Source organism: Mirounga angustirostris, unplaced genomic scaffold, assembly GCF_029215605.1.
Source record: "Mirounga angustirostris isolate CCGP_5_RB_7025 unplaced genomic scaffold, mMirAng1.0.hap1 SCAF_11, whole genome shotgun sequence".
NCBI classification, from domain to species: domain Eukaryota; kingdom Metazoa; phylum Chordata; class Mammalia; order Carnivora; family Phocidae; genus Mirounga; species Mirounga angustirostris.
Genome location: NW_026991719.1, coordinates 84,241,452 through 84,258,313, shown reverse-complemented (window position 1 = coordinate 84,258,313; position 16,862 = coordinate 84,241,452). Strand labels below are relative to the sequence as shown.

Below are 16,862 nucleotides of genomic sequence, written 5' to 3'. Positions count from 1 at the left end.
TTGACAGAATCAATGTCAATAGCCTGTGAGATTGCAGTATAATTTCTCAAGATATTATCACTGGGGGAAATAGGGTAAAGGGCACTCGGGATCTCCATGTATTCTTTCTTCCAACTACACCTGAATCTATAATTAACCCGAAATAAAAACTACAAAAATTACCTAATTGCTAAATAAACCATTATAAAAATAAATATAAAAATGAGTTACAGTTAGTCTCTATAAAAAGGTATTTGTTGAATAAATGAATGATTTAACTTTATAGCCAGATCTCATAACCACTACCCATATTATTTATCCAGATGTGATCCTCTGCCTGGACATGTGTCACTCTGAAGAAAATGTCAATGGCAGAAAGCTATATAAAAGCTGTAAGACTGTGAAAGAGAGAAAGGATAAGAAAATGAGTGAGCAGATATTACAAACATTTACAGGAAACTACTTTTGGGACTGGTGTGAAAGCCCAAGGGCAGGAATAGAATAGCTCATTGAGCTATATATGCTCAGGAATAGGGCCTATTAGAGAAGGTTCCTAGGACTAAGGCACTAAGGAGGCTTCACTCAGCTGGAGTTTGGATGGCTGTACAGAGAGCAGGTTTGATCTTGCACTAAGGAGTGAAGCAAAAACAGAGCTTGCTTCATCAGAGTCAACAGCAGCTGAGAGGGAAACAGCTGTAAACTTGGCCCAGGATAAAAGTGAAGGAGAAATTATCAAGTGAGGGCTGGGATAGTTGTAGGAATGAGTCAGCCAACTTAATTCTGCTTAGTAGTGAGTTCCAGTAACACCAGAATTAACTGATAAGATCCATGTCCTGTAACTGGCCAACTTGCATGTAGAATGTACTTTGAAACCACTATAAGCTGCAGTAAAGAACTATTATCATTTGACTGACTTACTGATCATGGGCCTTGCTGAGGAGCAGTGTTCAAAGAGATGGGTTGTTGGGAGAAGCAACAGGGGCAGTTCAAAGTTTAAAAAGTAGGCTCTTTGAAAACCCATTCTTCTCCCTCTGGTCTTTCCTTGGTAGAAGCAGTTTATTAGTGTTGTCAATATACTAAATTTCTTTTGGGGGTTGTCATCTATTTGCTTTGCCCTTCTCCCTATAACTGCTTTATTTTACAAGGCATTTTTTAACATATCAAATTTTCTTAAACAGAAGTAAGCCAGTACTTCTAGTCAAGAGAAAGTTTCTAGTGCAATATTTATAGCTTTTGTGCCAATTGAAGAGGGAGAAGGGACCTCTTTGTTTTTATTTTTAAGTCTAAAATGAAAGGTTACATCCCAACAAGCTGAATGGCACAATGACTTGAAAATGGCAACATAAGTATCTTTCCCTAGAAAATAATGGTCTCAAGTCACATATATTTTGACTAAAGCAGAGCTCAAGAAATGTATAATGCTCAATTTCATAGGAAAGGCTATCTTCAAATGACCAATGCCTACTTATTGAAAGAAACTTGGGTTTGGATTTAATGCCTTTAATGTCTGACAATAAGTAGTATCAGAACATACGTGAGAATAGTCACTGCTGCAACTGGCCCCATCCTTGAAGGAACTCAACATCTGCTTCTGTTCGCCTTGATCCTGGGCCTCTGAACAAGACCAGCTCACTCAGGAAGCCAATATCAATTAAAACTAGCTTAAGACTTATCCAAAAGAAAAGGGAAAGTACCCAAATCAATAAAATCATGAATGAAAGGGAAGAGATCATGACTAACACCAAGGAAATAGAAACAATTATTAGAAATTATTCTCAGCCACTACATGCCAACAAATTAAGCAACCTGGAAGAAATGCATGCCTTCCTGGAAACATATAAACTACCAACACTGAAAAAGGAAGAAATTGACAATCTGAATAGACCAATAACCAGTAAAGAAATTGAAGCAGTAATCAAAAACCTCCCAAAAAATGAGTCTAGGGCCAGATGGCTTCCCAGGGGAATTCTACCACACATTTAAAGATGAAATATACCTATTTTAATGAAACTGTTTCAAAAAATAGAAATGGAAGGGAAACTTCCAAATTTGTTCTATGAGGCCAGCTTTACCCTGATCCCAAAACCAGGTAAAGACCCCATGAAAAAGGAGAATTACAGACCAATATCCCTGATGAACATTGATGCTAAAATACTCAAGATCCAAGCCATTAGGATCCAACAGTACATTAAGAGGGTAATCCATCATGAGCAGGTGGGATTTATTCCTGGGATGCAAGGGTGGTTCAACATTCACAAATCAATCAATGTGATAGAGTACATTAATAAAAGAAAAATACAAGAACCATATGATCCTCTCAGTTGATGCAGAAAAAAACATTTGACAAATACAGCATCCTTTCCTGATTAAAACTCTTCAGAATGTATGGATAGAGGGAACATACCTCAATATCATAAAAGCCATTTCTGAAAAGCCCACAGCGAATATCATTCTCAATGGGGAAAAACTGAGAGATTTTCCCTTAAGGTCAGGAACACGACAGGGATGCCCACTCTCACCATTATTGTTCAACACAGTACTAGATGTCCTAGCCTCAGCAATCAGACAGCAAAAAGTAATAAAATGCATTCAAATTGGCAAAGAAGAAGTCAAAATATCTCTCTTTGCAGAAGACATGACACTTTACATGGAAAACCCAAAAGACTCCAACCCAAAATTGCTAGAACTCATACAGCAATTCAGCAACGTGGCAGGATACAAAATCAATGCACAGAAATCAGTTGCATTTCTATTCACTAACAATGTAACTCTAGAAAGAGAAATTAAGGAATTGATTCCATTTACAATAGCACCAAAAACCATAAGATACCTAGGAATAAACCTAACCAAAGACGTAAAGAATCTATACTCTAGAAACTACAGAACACTTATGAAAGAAATTGAGGAAGACACAAAAACATGGAAAAACATTCCATGCTCATGGATTGGAAGAATAAACATTGTTAAAATGTCTATGCTGCCCAGAGCAATCTACACTTTTAGTGCCATCCCTACTAAAATACCATTGGCATTTTTCAAAGAGCTGGAACTAACAATCCTAAAATTTGTATGGTACCAGAAAAGACCCCGAACTGCCAAGGGAATGTTGAAAACGAAAAACAAAGCTGGGGGCATCACGTTGCCCGATTTCAAGCTATATTACAAAGCTGTGATCACCAAGACAGCATGGTATTGGCACAAAAACAGACCCATAGATCAAATGGAACAGAATAGAGAGCCCAGAAATGGACCCTCAACTCTATGGTCAACTATTCTTTGACAAATCAGGAAAAAAAATATCCAATGGAGAAAAGACAGTCTCTTCAATAAATGGTGCTGGGAAAATTGGACAGCCACATGCAGAAGAATGAAACTCGACCATTCTCTAATACCATACACAAAGATAAACTCGAAATGGATGAAAGACCTCAATGTGAGACAGGAATCCATCAAAATCCTAGAGGAGAACATAGGCAATAACCTCTTCGAAATCAGCCACAGCAACTTCTTTTAAGACACGTCTCCAAAGGAAAGGGAAGCAAAAGCAAAAATGAACTTTTGGGATTTCATCAAGATAAAAAGCTTCTGCACAGCAAAGGAAACAGTCAATAAAACTAAGAGGCAACCCATGGAATGGGAGAAGATATTTGCAAATGACATTACAGATAAAGGGCCAGTATCCAAGATCTATAAAGAACTTCTCAAACTCAACACCCCCACAGAAAAAAAAAAAAAAAAAACAAAAAAAAAACAAAAAAAAAAAACAACAACGAATAATCCAGTCAAAAAACGGGCAAAAGACATGAACAGACACTTCTCCAAAGACGACATACAAATGGCTAACAGACATATGAAAAAATGTATAACATCACTAGCCATCAGGGAAATTCAAATCAAAACCACAGTGAGATAGCACCTAATACCAGTTAGAATGGCAAAAATTAACAAGGCAGGAAACAACAAATGTTGGAGAGGAAATGGAGAAAGGGGAACCCTCTTACACTGTTGGTGGGAATGCAAGCTGGTACAGCCACTTTGGAAAACAGTACGGAGGTTCCTCAAAAAGTTAAAAATAGAGCTACCCTATGACCCAGCAATTGCACTACTAGTATTTACCACAAAGATACAGATATAGTGAAAAGAAGGGGCACATGCACCCCAATGTTCATAGCAGCAATGTCCACAATAGCCAAACTGTGGAAGGAGCCGGGATGCCCTTTAACAGATGAATGGATAAAGAAGATGTGGTCCATATATACAATGGAATATTACTCAGCCATCAGAAAGCATGAATACCCACCATTTGCATCAACATGCATGGAACTGGAGGGGATTATGCTAAGGTAAAATAAGTCAAGCAGAGAAAGTCAATTATCATATGGTTTCACTTGCATGTGGAACATAAGGAATAGCAGGGAGGACCATAGGGGAAGGGAGGGAAAGCTGAAGGGGAAGAAATCAGAGAGGGAGACAAACCACGAGAGACTATGGACTCCTGGAAACAAACTGAGGGTTTCAGAAGGGAGGGAGCTGGGGGGATGGGGTAGCAGGGTGATGGGTATTAAGGAGGTCACGTGTTGTGATGAGCACTAGGAGTTATACGCAACTAATGAATCGTTGAACACTACATCAAAAACTAATGTTGTACTGTATGGTGGCTAACTGAACATAATAAAAAAGAACTAGCTTAAGCCCTTCAGCCTACTCACAGAAATGATTCTGAAATCCCTTCTGGATTCATGTTCCATCTTGGGCTTTTGCTCTTAGCTGTTTTCCAATGTCAACCAGTTTCTAATCCTTTTGACTTTCTTTTTTGTTTGTGTGCCTCCATTTGCCCCTCAGAAGATAGAACTGTACTTCCCATGCTTTAATTTAAGATTTTAATCTCTGGCTATTCCTACTTCTGACCTCCCTTGGTGTCTTAGTCCATGTGGGCTGCTGTAACAAAATACCTCAGACTGGGTGGCTCATAAACAACATAAATTTATTACAGTTCTAGAGGCTGGAAGCCCAAGATCACAGTGCTGGAATAGCTGAGTGAGGGCTCTCTTCTGGGTCACAAACTTCTTGTTGTGTCCTCATATTGTGGAAGGGATGAGCTCTCTCTCTCTCTCTCTCTCTCTGGCCTCTTTTATAAGGGCACCAATCCCATTTGTGAGGGCTCTGCCCTCCATGACCTAATCACTTCCCAAAGGCCACACTTCCTAATACCATCACATTGGACATTAAGGTTTGAACATATGAATTTGGCAGGGGACACAAACATTCAGACCATAGCATTAGGTAATCACTAACCCTCCATACTGAGTCAAATTCCAGACTCTGAAACTCCTTTAAGATCCCTGCTTACTTGACCAGAACCTCAGCCAGGCTCACACAGGTTCCCCTGCAAGAGAGGGATGAGACAAACTCCATTTCTATTTCAGGTGCTCACCTAATATTTTGGGGTTGGGAGAAGATGGATAACCTCACACGTGTACCTTCTGAGGCCAGAACAGACCAGAATCAATGCAAAGTTAGAACAGAGACCACATTAACAATTACAGTATCTATATCAATAATGACAATCATTATTGAGCAACTATATGCCAGACATTGTTCTAAGAAATTCATATGTTTAACTCATTTAGAATGCACAACAACCTATGAGGTAAGTGCTATTATTATATTCATTTTACACATGAAGAAACTGAGACACAAAGGTATTGAATAATTTGTCCAAAGATTTGCAGCTAGGAAGTGCCATCTGGGAGACAAAGCAAGGTAATTTGGCTCCAAAGTCTTTATTCTTAATGACTATACCACGAGGAAACAGTGAGAAGGTGGCCTTCTGCAAGCCAGGAAGAACGCTCTCACCAGAATCTGACCATGCTGGCACCCTAATCTTGGATTTCCAGCCTCTAGAACTGTGAGAAATAAATGTCTGTTGTTTAAGCCACCCAGTCTATGGTATTTGTTATGGCAACCTGTGCTAAGACAGGACGATATAAGCTTGCCTCATTTGTCTTCCCTCTTAAAACACTGGCTCTAGATAAAATGCTCCTAAGAAAAACAGAAAGAATATTTTCATGTACTAACCTAGCTCTTAGGTGGCTATACGAGAATTTATTTAGAAATTAGTTTTAATGAGACATAAAAGATTCACAGCGAAGTAATTTCACTCTGATATCAAATTTCAGGGCTGTTTAACAAGGTAACCAGATGCCAAGTTGGCTAAAACCCAGAGCAATATAGTGACATGAAAGGGAAAAAGGAAAGCCACAAAAAAGGGAAAACAAGGTTAGATCCCTAAGAGGGAGTAAAAAGAAATAATATAAGACATAAAAGGTAACAGGAAAACATTCCCAGATCACACAAAGTAAGAAAGAGGGCCCAAAGAACATGATGGCTCTCAGATAAATGAGGAGAAAAAGCTGAGAGCGGGTGACTGAACAAAGCTGTTTTCCTGGTCTTTCTGAAAATGTCCAGGTATGATCAGTTATCCAGAATAAAAGCCACTAGTGGAGGAACGATGGTATGTCAAACCATAGGAAGAGACCAGCTGAAAAGAGCATTAAAATGTAGAAAACTGGCAGATGTGAAGCCTTAGGGACCTCCTTTAGAACTGGCCAAGCCTAGAATACAGAGTATAAGATCAAGCTTACAAAAGGTTGCTTTACTTTACTTGTGGCTCATTAACTCACTGTGATCTGAAAGGGGAACTCTCTTTCTTTCTCTAGATTCTGGAACTAAGTTGGATGCATGGTATAAGCTTAGTAAACCCTTGCTGACATCATCACTTAGAAGAGTTTCAGATTCTGGGTAGCAACCAACATGCTTCTGTGTAGAGCAACTTATAACAAATTATAACAATCTCCCTACGAATTGACCTCTGAAAAAATATGGGGATATAGTAAGTGAAATGTCACTGGATGCAATTAAGGAGTTTTATATTGCAATATTTGGCACAGTCCCTAAGAAGACAAGGAGATTGGACTTAGACCAAGGATAATAGCTTAAGCAAGAGTAAGAATGAGAATTCGCCAGTATCATTAATGAAGGGCCATGATGAATCTAAATCTTACATACAAAGGACAATTGAAATATTTTACTATGGTCATAAAAATACTGTTCTAGGGGCACCTGGGTGGCTCAGTCAGTTAAACTTCTGCCTTCAGCTCAGGTCATGATCCCGGAGTCCTGGGATCGAGCCCTGCACTGGGCTCCCTGCTCAGTGGGGAGTCTGCTTCTCCCTCTGCCCCTCACACCACTTGTGCTCTCTCTCTCTCACATGCTCTCTCTCTCTTTCTCTCTCTCAAATAAAATCTTAAAAAAATACTGTTCTAACTGGTGTTTTAAAATTTGTCACGTGTCTCTACTTTGCTATATAATTTTATGTATTGAAAACTACATAGGCAGTTCTAATCACAAAATCATTCCATTCTAGGTGGTATCTTTTTCTCTTTATATTTTGTTCTTGGTTGTATCTGAAGCTTTGAGGAGCTATACAAAGCCATGGGGCATTGGTTTGAGCATCTGCACTTGGCCAATATGACTAGAAGTGGCCAATCACTAATTGAATATCAATTACCAAATATCAATTATACTTTTTCTCTACCAAGTGCTATTCTAGGCCGTGGAGATGCAGTGGTGAACGACACAGACAAGGTGCCTACCTTCAATGGGCTTATGTTCTAGTGAAGAAAGACAGGTAATAAACAAGGAAACATAAAAAGATAGTTCCATTTACTGATGAATATAGTGAAGAACATGATAGAGTGAAAAGTGATAGAAAGATATTGTCAAGGTGGTCAAGAAAGGTCTTGATGTGGAGGTGATATTGGCGGTGGGTTCTGAATGGTGAAGAGGAGGCAACCATGTTCTGGTGGAAGAGTATTCCAAGGAGAGGGATACACAATGATTTGAAAAGATTCTCAGGGAACATACTAGCAGACCTCTATCTACTTTTTGCCTTGCTCTGCTCCAGCCATACTACATTTTTCACTTCTATTGTGTACCTTTGAACATGCCATTTCCTCTCCCTGTAACACTCTTCTCTCATTCCTTTGGTTATCCTCTTTGTTTTTAGGGTTCATGTTAGAGATATCTTCCTCAGGCAGGTCTTCCCCAATACCCCTCTAATGAGATTAGGATCCATGCTGGACTTCCCATAGCACCTCATACTTTCTTTTATAACTCTCATCCTACATACGATTCACTTAACATCTGCATTCTTTTTTTTGTAGAAGTCCCATGAAAATAGAGGCCATGTATTATCTATTGCTGTCATTTACTGTTGGTGTTATTATTATTATTATTATCATCATTATCATCTGCCCTTTGATGATTTAAGCATTTACCTGCTGGAATCAGGAATCTGAGCTTAATAACCATTTTGGAGTCCTGTGATTCATTTAATATGCAGATAAAATATTTTCCACAGATGCTTTAAGATTTAAATATATATCTTTTCCACTTAGTAAATTCTATTCATTCCATCTATGTTCACTATTTTCAGTATTCCACAAATTAAATTCACTGAAGTGAATTTTCCAAGATTTTTAAAACATAATCAGGGGTGCTCAAATTTAGAGTGTATCAGAATCACCTGTGTTGCTGGTTAAAAACATGTTACACTCGTTTGTCACTATTCTTTGTTTTTTTTTTTTAAGATTTTATTTATTTACTTGAGAGAGAGAATGAGATAGAGCATGAGAGGGGGTAGGGTCAGAGGGAGAAGCAGACTCCCTGCCGAGCAGGGAGCCCGATGCAGGACTCGATCCCGGGACTCCAGGATCACGACCTGAGCCAAAGGCAGTCGCTTAACCAACTGAGCCACCCAGGCGCCCCTGTCACTATTCTTTGAATAGTGTCTGAGGTCTCTAGATTAAGGAGAGGTAGTTTTGAGTTCTGATAACTCTTTAGCCATTAATACAGCAAGCAAATCTTGTCACATAGATGCGGATGTTTCTTATGTGAATCTGAAAAAGAACACACAATAGAAGGAGTGAAAATTCCTTCAAAGCCACTTTGGTATTTCCAAGCTTTCTGGCACAAAGTAAAATTTTAATATAGCAATATTGGCTTGAAGTTCTGCAGAAAGTACTGGGTACAGTTTAACTTTGAGCATGTTCTCTAATTAAAAAAAGTCAATAATTGGAAGGTGAAAAATAATGAGCTCTATTACAGTGCTAATAGCTTAATGAGGGATTTGGGGTTTGTTTATGCACTTGGTATTGTTTTCCTAGACTGGCCTCCTGTCAGGAATCGCTTTAAAGCAGTAGCACAGAGTAGATGGGAAAGTGAAAGGAAAATTCAGATCTACATGAAAATTCTACATTTAGCATGGATTTTTTTCACATCATATTTAGTGTCTGACTAGAGCCTGAGTATCCATGGGATTTGTGCTCATAGCTTACAGGGGCTGCTTTACTGTGCTTGAATGGAGATGGGGATTTCCTTAGGCACCTGACGCATCTGACCCTGAAAGCCAAGGCTGCACTAAACAGTCTAAAGGAAACCACACCGATCTGCAAGAATTATATGAAAATCCATCCTTCTTATTAAGGAATAATTTTCATCCCACCACACCATCTGCTCCCACTGAAAATGCTTTGTGTGTGTGTGTGGGGGGGTACATACCAAATACTCCTATGGAAGATAAGATGGCTGAGTATTTTGAGAAATGCCCATTTGGTACTCACCACCAACTAAAGAGAGGAATAGCTTTGGAAAGCACAAGAAAAAAGTGCCCAGCATTTAGCTGTGTGAAACATGCATGCTTTGAGGTTGAAAGGAAAAATTATTTTTCCAATACCGTTGTCTAAATGAGTCACTTCTGCAATACATTCTACAGCAAGAAAGACTAAAGGGCTTTCTTTTTCGATGAAAACACACAGCACCCACTCACCAGGTGCTCAGCAAAATTGTAAAATGAATTGGGTTGTCTTTGGCTGTCACCTAACCTTTCTGTACTCACAACTCTCTTCCCATTTGGTACCCTCCATGACCCACTGCTCGCCTCCCCCATTTCTCTCATGCTGCTTCCTAAGGTGAGTCCTTCCAGGAAGCACTGTACTGTAGGTACCAAATTGTCCCTCCCCTGACTCCCAAATCACATCACATGTTACCCATCCTCTATTCTAATTTACCAGAACACTTCTCTCTGTCTTTCTCTCTCCTGTTGCCATGTTGTGAGCAGCCCTATAGAAAGGCCAACATGGTGAAGAATTGAAGGCTCCTATTAACAACCGTAGGAGTGAGCTTAAAAGTATATCCTTTAGCCTCAAACTTTCAGGTGAATGCATCACTGGATGACAGCTTGACTAAAATCTCAAAAGGGATCCAGAGTCAGAACAACCCAACTAAGCCACTCTTGAATTCTGACCCTTGGATATTGTGAGATAGTAAGTGTTTAATGTTTTAAGTTGCTAAATTTGGGGGAAATCTGTTGTGCAGCAGTAGATAACTATAGAGCTTCCAAAATATCACCTACCTTAGAATATCTCCCTATAGTACCTAAAATTCTCAAAGTAGGTACTTAAAACTCAAAGACATTTTCCACTCACAAATGTTTTGAAATGTTTGTTTGGAGGGAGGATTGAATATGGTACATTAAGTCATTATTGACCCCTAATACCTCATATAAAATAAATTATCCAAAATATTTGTCACCTACAAAGCCTTATGAATATGACTTGGGGAAATTCTTTGTTTTTATCTTGTTTTTCTTTATTTTAAGTCATTTTTTAAAGTTCCTGATTACAAAAGTAATGTTTGTTCACTAGAAAATTTGGAAAATATAATATCAATCCAGAAGTGGCCATTGTTTGTTTGTTCGTTTTCTAAGTTTTTATTTAAATTCCAGTTAATAAATGTACAGTGTAATATTAGTTTCAGGTGTAGAATTTAGTGATTCAACACTTAACATACAACACCCAGTGCTCATCACAACAAGTGCACTCCTTAATACCCATCACCTATTTCACCCATTCCCCTCACCCACCTCCCATCTGGTAACCATCAGTTTGTTGGTTAAGAGTCTATAGTTAAGAGTCTGTTTCTTGGTTTGCCTCTCTCTTTCCCCCTATGTTTGTTTGTTTAGTTTCTTAAATTCCACATATGAGTGAAATCGTATGGTATTTGTCTTTCTCTAACTGACTTATTTCGCTTAGCATAATACTCTCTAGCTCCATCCACATCATTGCAAATAGCAAAATTTCATTCTTTTTATGGCTGAGTAATATTCCATTGTATATAAATACCATATCTTCTTTTTTTTTTTAAGATTATTTATTTATTTATTTGACAGAGAGAGACACAGCGAGAGAGGGAACACAAGCAGGGGGAGGGGGAGAAGGAGAAGCAGGCTTCCCGCGGAGCAGGGAGCCCGATGCGGGGCTCGATCCCAGGACCCTGAGATCATGACCTGAGCCGAAGGCAGACGCTTAACGACTGAGCCACCCAGGCGCCCCTAAATACCATATCTTCTTTATCTGATCATCAGTCAATGGACACTTGGGCTGTTTCCATAATTTGGTTATTGTTGATAATGTTGCTATAAACATCAGAGTGCCTGTATCCCTTCAAATTAGTACTTTGGTATACTCTGTGTAAATACCTCATAGTGCAATTGCTGGATTTAGGGTAGTTCTATTTTTAACTTTTTGAGGAACCTCCAAATTGTAATTGTTTTCCAGAGTGGCTGCACCCATTTGTATTCCCACCAACAGTGTAAGAAGGTTCCCCTTTCTCTGAATCCTTGCCAACACCTGTTGTTTCCTGTGTTAATTTTAGCCATTGTGACTGGTGTGAGGTATATCTCATTATAGTTTGAGACAAGGGAAACAAAAGCAAAAATAAACTATTGGGACTTCATCAAAATAAAAAGTTACTGCACAGGAAAGGAAACAATTGACAAAACTAAAAGGCAATCTACTGAATGAGAGAAAATATTTGCAAATGACATTTCTGATAAAGGGCTAATATCCAAAATACATAAAGAACCTATAGCGGTGCCTGGGTGGTGCAGTTGGTTGAGCATCTGACTCTTGGTTTTGGCTCAGGTCATGCATGATCTCAGGGTTGTGGGATGGAGCCCTGCATCGAGCTCCACACTTGCCATGAAATCTGCTTGGGACTCTCTCCTCTCTCTGCCCCTCCCCCCTTCTCTCTCTCTCTCTCTCAAATAAAAAAAAGAACTTATAAAACTCAACACCTAAAAAACAAATAATCCAGGGAAGAAATGGGTAGAAGACATGAATAGACATTGTTCCAAAGAAGACACTCAGACGGCCCACAGACACATGAAAAAGATGTTCAGCATCACTCATTATCAGGAAAATACAAATCAGAAGTGGCCATTATTAATGAGGGATAATAAGAGCCAAGAAACAGATCAAATCAAATGGGGGAGGGAAAACTAAAAATCAACTTTCCCAAGTTAATAGTTTTTTGTCTAAGACAGCAACAAGTTATTAGACATCCTTTTTTTCTAACAAATATTTGTAATGTTCACGTTAATATTCCAAAATGTAATTCATAGGTAATATAAGTCTCCTATAAACATAACTTGAAAAAAAATTGTGATGCCTTAACTGTAATATAAGGGAGAAAGAAAGGGACAGTAATTAATAATAAAATAATATATATCTTAATATGTAAATGCTTTAATATAACCACATTAAGAGACATAATGAAGGGGAAAGATGTCTACTGTGAATGTGACTGCTATATATTCAGATTGATTTGAGAACGTTGTATTGGTGTTTCAAACACTATAAGCACTATGCAAACCGGAAGATAATGGAGTGATATCTTTAAGGTACTGAAAGAAAGATGTCAGCTCATAAGCCTATACCCAGTGAAAATATCTCTCAAAAATTAAGAAGAAATAAAGACATCTTCAGACAAGAGCTGAGAGAAATCACTGCCCCCAGACCTGTAGCACAAGAAATATTAAAGGAATTTCTTCAGGCAAAAGGACTATGATACCAGACAGATACTTGGATGAATGAAAAAAAGTGATGAATACCAGAAATGTTTTTTGTTCTGTTTTGTTTTGTTTTAAGATTTTATTTGACAGAGAGACACAGCGAGAGAGGGAACACAAGCAGGGGGAGTGGGAGAGGGAGTGGGGCTCGATCCCAGGACCCTGGGACCATGACCTGAGCCAAAGGCAGAAGCTTAATGACTGAGTGACCCAGGTGCCCAATACCAGAAATGTTTAAAACATGAAGGTAAACACCATGAGAAGCATTGCCGTCAGTAACAGAACTTTCCAAAATAGTGAATGCAACTTGCTAAGGCTGTGTGGCTGGACTTGAGCAAGTTATTTAACTTCTCTGTGCCTCAGTCTCTTCAACTGTAAAATGGGAATAATAATAGTATGTGCTTTTTAGGGTATTGTGAGGATTAAATAAGTTAATATCTATAACATGCTTGCAACAGTGCTTGGCACATAGTAAGCTGGATATATTTTAGCTATTATTATTAATAAAGTTCTATCAAAGTAAAATCTTTGTTCAATAACCACATTCTTAGAAAATTTAGCATATATTAATAATTGTGCAAAGTATACTTTGTGTTTATAAGCAAAACAGACTTAGGTTCTAAGATTGGGTAATTTTAAATAAGCCTTGAACACCTCAACATTCAAAAGTCTTGTGGGACAGAAATAGGACAATTTTTCATTGTATGAGAACGTCCTCATTGCAGAACATCTAACATCCCTGGCCCTCCCTCTTAGTCAATAGCACCCTCCAACATGTGACAACTAAAAACACCCTGAAAAAATTTCAAAACAACCCCTTCCGGCAATATAATCCTATCAAGAATCCTAATCCAGGAGCAGGCCTAGGTACCTAAAAGCAATGGGACAGGGCGCCTGGATAGCTCAGTCGGTTAAACATCTGGCTTGGGCTCAGGTCATGATCCCAGGGTCCTGGGATAGAGTTCTGCATCCAGGCTCCCTGCTCAGCAGGGAGTCTGATTCTCCCTCTGCCCCTCCCCCTGCTCATGCGCTCGCGCTCTCTTACAAAAATAAATAAAAAGTCTTTATATAGACTGTTGAATCACAGACCTGTACCTCTGAAACAAATAATACATTATATGTTTAAAAAGAAGAAGATAGTAGGAAGGGAAAAATGAAGGGGGGGAAATCGGAGGGGGAGACGAACCATGAGAGACTATGGACTCTGAGAAACAAACTGAGGATTCTAGAGAGGAGGGGGGTGGAGGGATGGGTTAGCCTGGTGATGGGTATTAAAGAGGGCACGTATTGAATGGAGCACTGGGTGTTATACGCAAAAAATGAATCATGGAACACTACATCAAAAACTGATGATGTAATGTATGGTGATTAACATAACATAATAAAATAAAAAAAAAAGAAATGTAAGGATAAACCGTTATAATGTTAATAAAATTAAGTGATCAGTTTCTAGAACCAAAAAAAATAAAAAATTAAAAAATAAAAAATCTTTAAAAAAATAAAAGCAATGGGATAAATAGCTAGTTTCCTGGAACGAGAGATTTGCTACATTCTAAATGTACTTCTATCTCAACCTGGGCTCAGATACTTATTAGCCATGTGATTTGGGGCTAGTTTCTTTTCTTTTTTTTTTTTTAATTTTGGACATATGAGCAAGTTTAATTACCTGCTACACCATCCAGAAGGAAATATGTGGTAAAAGGATAAAAACACGGTTCATAAACTTAGGAGAGAGGCAGGCATTTTTAGACCACTTTAGGTTTAGACATTAACCAGACTGAACTATTTTTTAACATTTAAAATAAAACCTTAAAAAAATAGAACTTTTTTACCACAATAAACAAAACAATGTATTAAATTTGACTTCCAGAAATGACCAAATTATTTTTTAAACATGATTTAATTTTTTTCACATTTCTTTGAATGTCAAGTTTTCTTTGGCAAATTTATCCAAAATACTAAATTTTCATTTTAGAACTTATTTTATATTTATATAACAGAGTGCCCTAAATTGATGTTCATCAAGATACCTTTCTCCAGGCCCTAATGGTTTCTACCCTCCTTTTAAAATGTATTATCTTTTAAGTTGTCATTCTCAAAAATATTCTGGAGAAAAAATTATGAATTAAACACCCATAAATTCTTCTTCATTTCTGTTACAGTGTAGCAATTTATCATCTAACCCACAGTGGTCTATCAACTGAGTAAGGCTGAGTTTGTTGTTCTCCTCAGACATAGCTGACTGCAACTCATAAAGTAACAGCTGGCTACAGCTTCTCCACGTCTGTATTAACACCTGTAACTGAGACAGGTCATTCTTTGATCTATACATTTTGACCAGTTTTAGCCTCCGAAGAACGTCTTCTTTCTCCTCAATCTGCTTCACCAATTTTGTTCCTTCTTCACTTAATCCTTGTTTGGGAAGATCCTCATTCACAAAGTCACTTTGGAGATCACTGCATGACTCAGTATCAAGAGATTTAGATACACATGCACTGATATTCTTGAAGGTATTTTTCAAATATGTACTTTCTTTGAATTCACCATCTATGTTTTTAAAATTTTCTTGAAGTTCCAAACAGTTTTCTTCTGTTGAAGATGCTGGTTTCTCAGGAAAAGTCTGATCATTTTCTTCATTCTCTACTTTAAGACGTTTCACCACACTGTAACAGGAATTAAACGAAGATCTAGTTTTCCTTAATCGTTCTCTAAGTGTTGCACTCATAGGTTGTTTTCTTGTGCTACTTGTACGGAGAGATGGTGGATTGGCGCAGGCCCGTGGAGTGCTAGGTAAAATCACAGCTGAGTCGGATGGGCTTTCCATCTTGAAAATGAAATCTTGGTTTACCTCTTAAACCCTAAAAAGCTGTGTGACTAGAACAAATGACCACCCAGGCCTGAGGAACAAGGAACACAAGTGCCTCTGTGTCGTTTAAGTAGCGAACAGACCCTCCCTCCGCCATCCCCAGAGAGCAGAAAACGCGCGCTACCGCGGCGGGGCGGGGCCGCACCAGAGTTAGTTTCTTAATCTCTGTGTCAAAGTTTCTCATTTGTAAAATATGGTTATAATCGTTCCTACTTTACAGGGTTGTAAGGATTAATTTAGATAATTTATGTACAACACTTAGCAAATTATCTGGCTCAAACGATAGTAGTAGTCATTACTGTTAATATCCCAGCATGCTATGAGAGGAAAAGAACAATCCCTTTATCTTCTCAGGGACGAGTGGCAGAGACTATTGGTGCCCACCAAATAGTCCATTTACTCTGTTACATTTCCCAGTCTTCTTTGCAGTTAGGGTAGACCTTGTGGATGGTTCTGACCAATTGAACTATGAGCAGAAGTAATGTGCCATTTAGAGGCTGAAGTACGTAAGAACTGGTATGCTGTCTCCTTGTCTTTCTTCTCCATATCAGCCTTGCATGAGAGAGAAATAAGCCTTTGATCAATGCATCCATATTTATTTATTTTTTTAAAGATTTCATTTATTTATTTGTGAGAGAAAGAGAGCGTAACAGATGGAGTGGCAGGCAGAGGGAGAAGCAGGCTTCCCGCTGAGCAAGGAGCCTGATGTGGGACTTGATCCCAAGACTCTGAGATCATGACCTGAGCCGAAGGCAAGCGCTCAACCAACTGAGCTACCCAGGTGTCCCTATTATCCATATTTAACAGATGAGGAAATTGAGGTACAAAGAATATAAGATCAAATTGGCTTCATATGCAGTGACATTTGGTCTCACGTATACCATCTAATAGGCCCTTCATGTAAACAAGGATTATGTTACCAAATTCACCATTGTATCTAATTTCCCTCATGAAACTATCTAATAAGTAGAGAAAAATAAAACCCTGTTTAGAGGAAGGTGCTAGGTGGTTGGTTAGATGCACTCACTAGCTAAGCAACTCTCCCAC

At 38.5% G+C, this 16,862-nt stretch overlaps 1 protein-coding gene across 1 annotated transcript; it reads right to left on the bottom strand.

Moving 5' to 3' along the window:
• Window positions 1–14,882: 14,882 nt before the first annotated feature.
• LOC123834140 (swi5-dependent recombination DNA repair protein 1 homolog) lies at window positions 14,883–15,876 on the bottom strand. Its single transcript, XM_045863161.3, has one exon. The coding sequence runs from the start codon at window positions 15,771–15,773 to the stop codon at window positions 15,075–15,077; it is 699 nt and encodes a 232-aa protein (XP_045719117.1). The 5' UTR covers window positions 15,774–15,876; the 3' UTR covers window positions 14,883–15,074.
• Window positions 15,877–16,862: the final 986 nt, after the last annotated feature.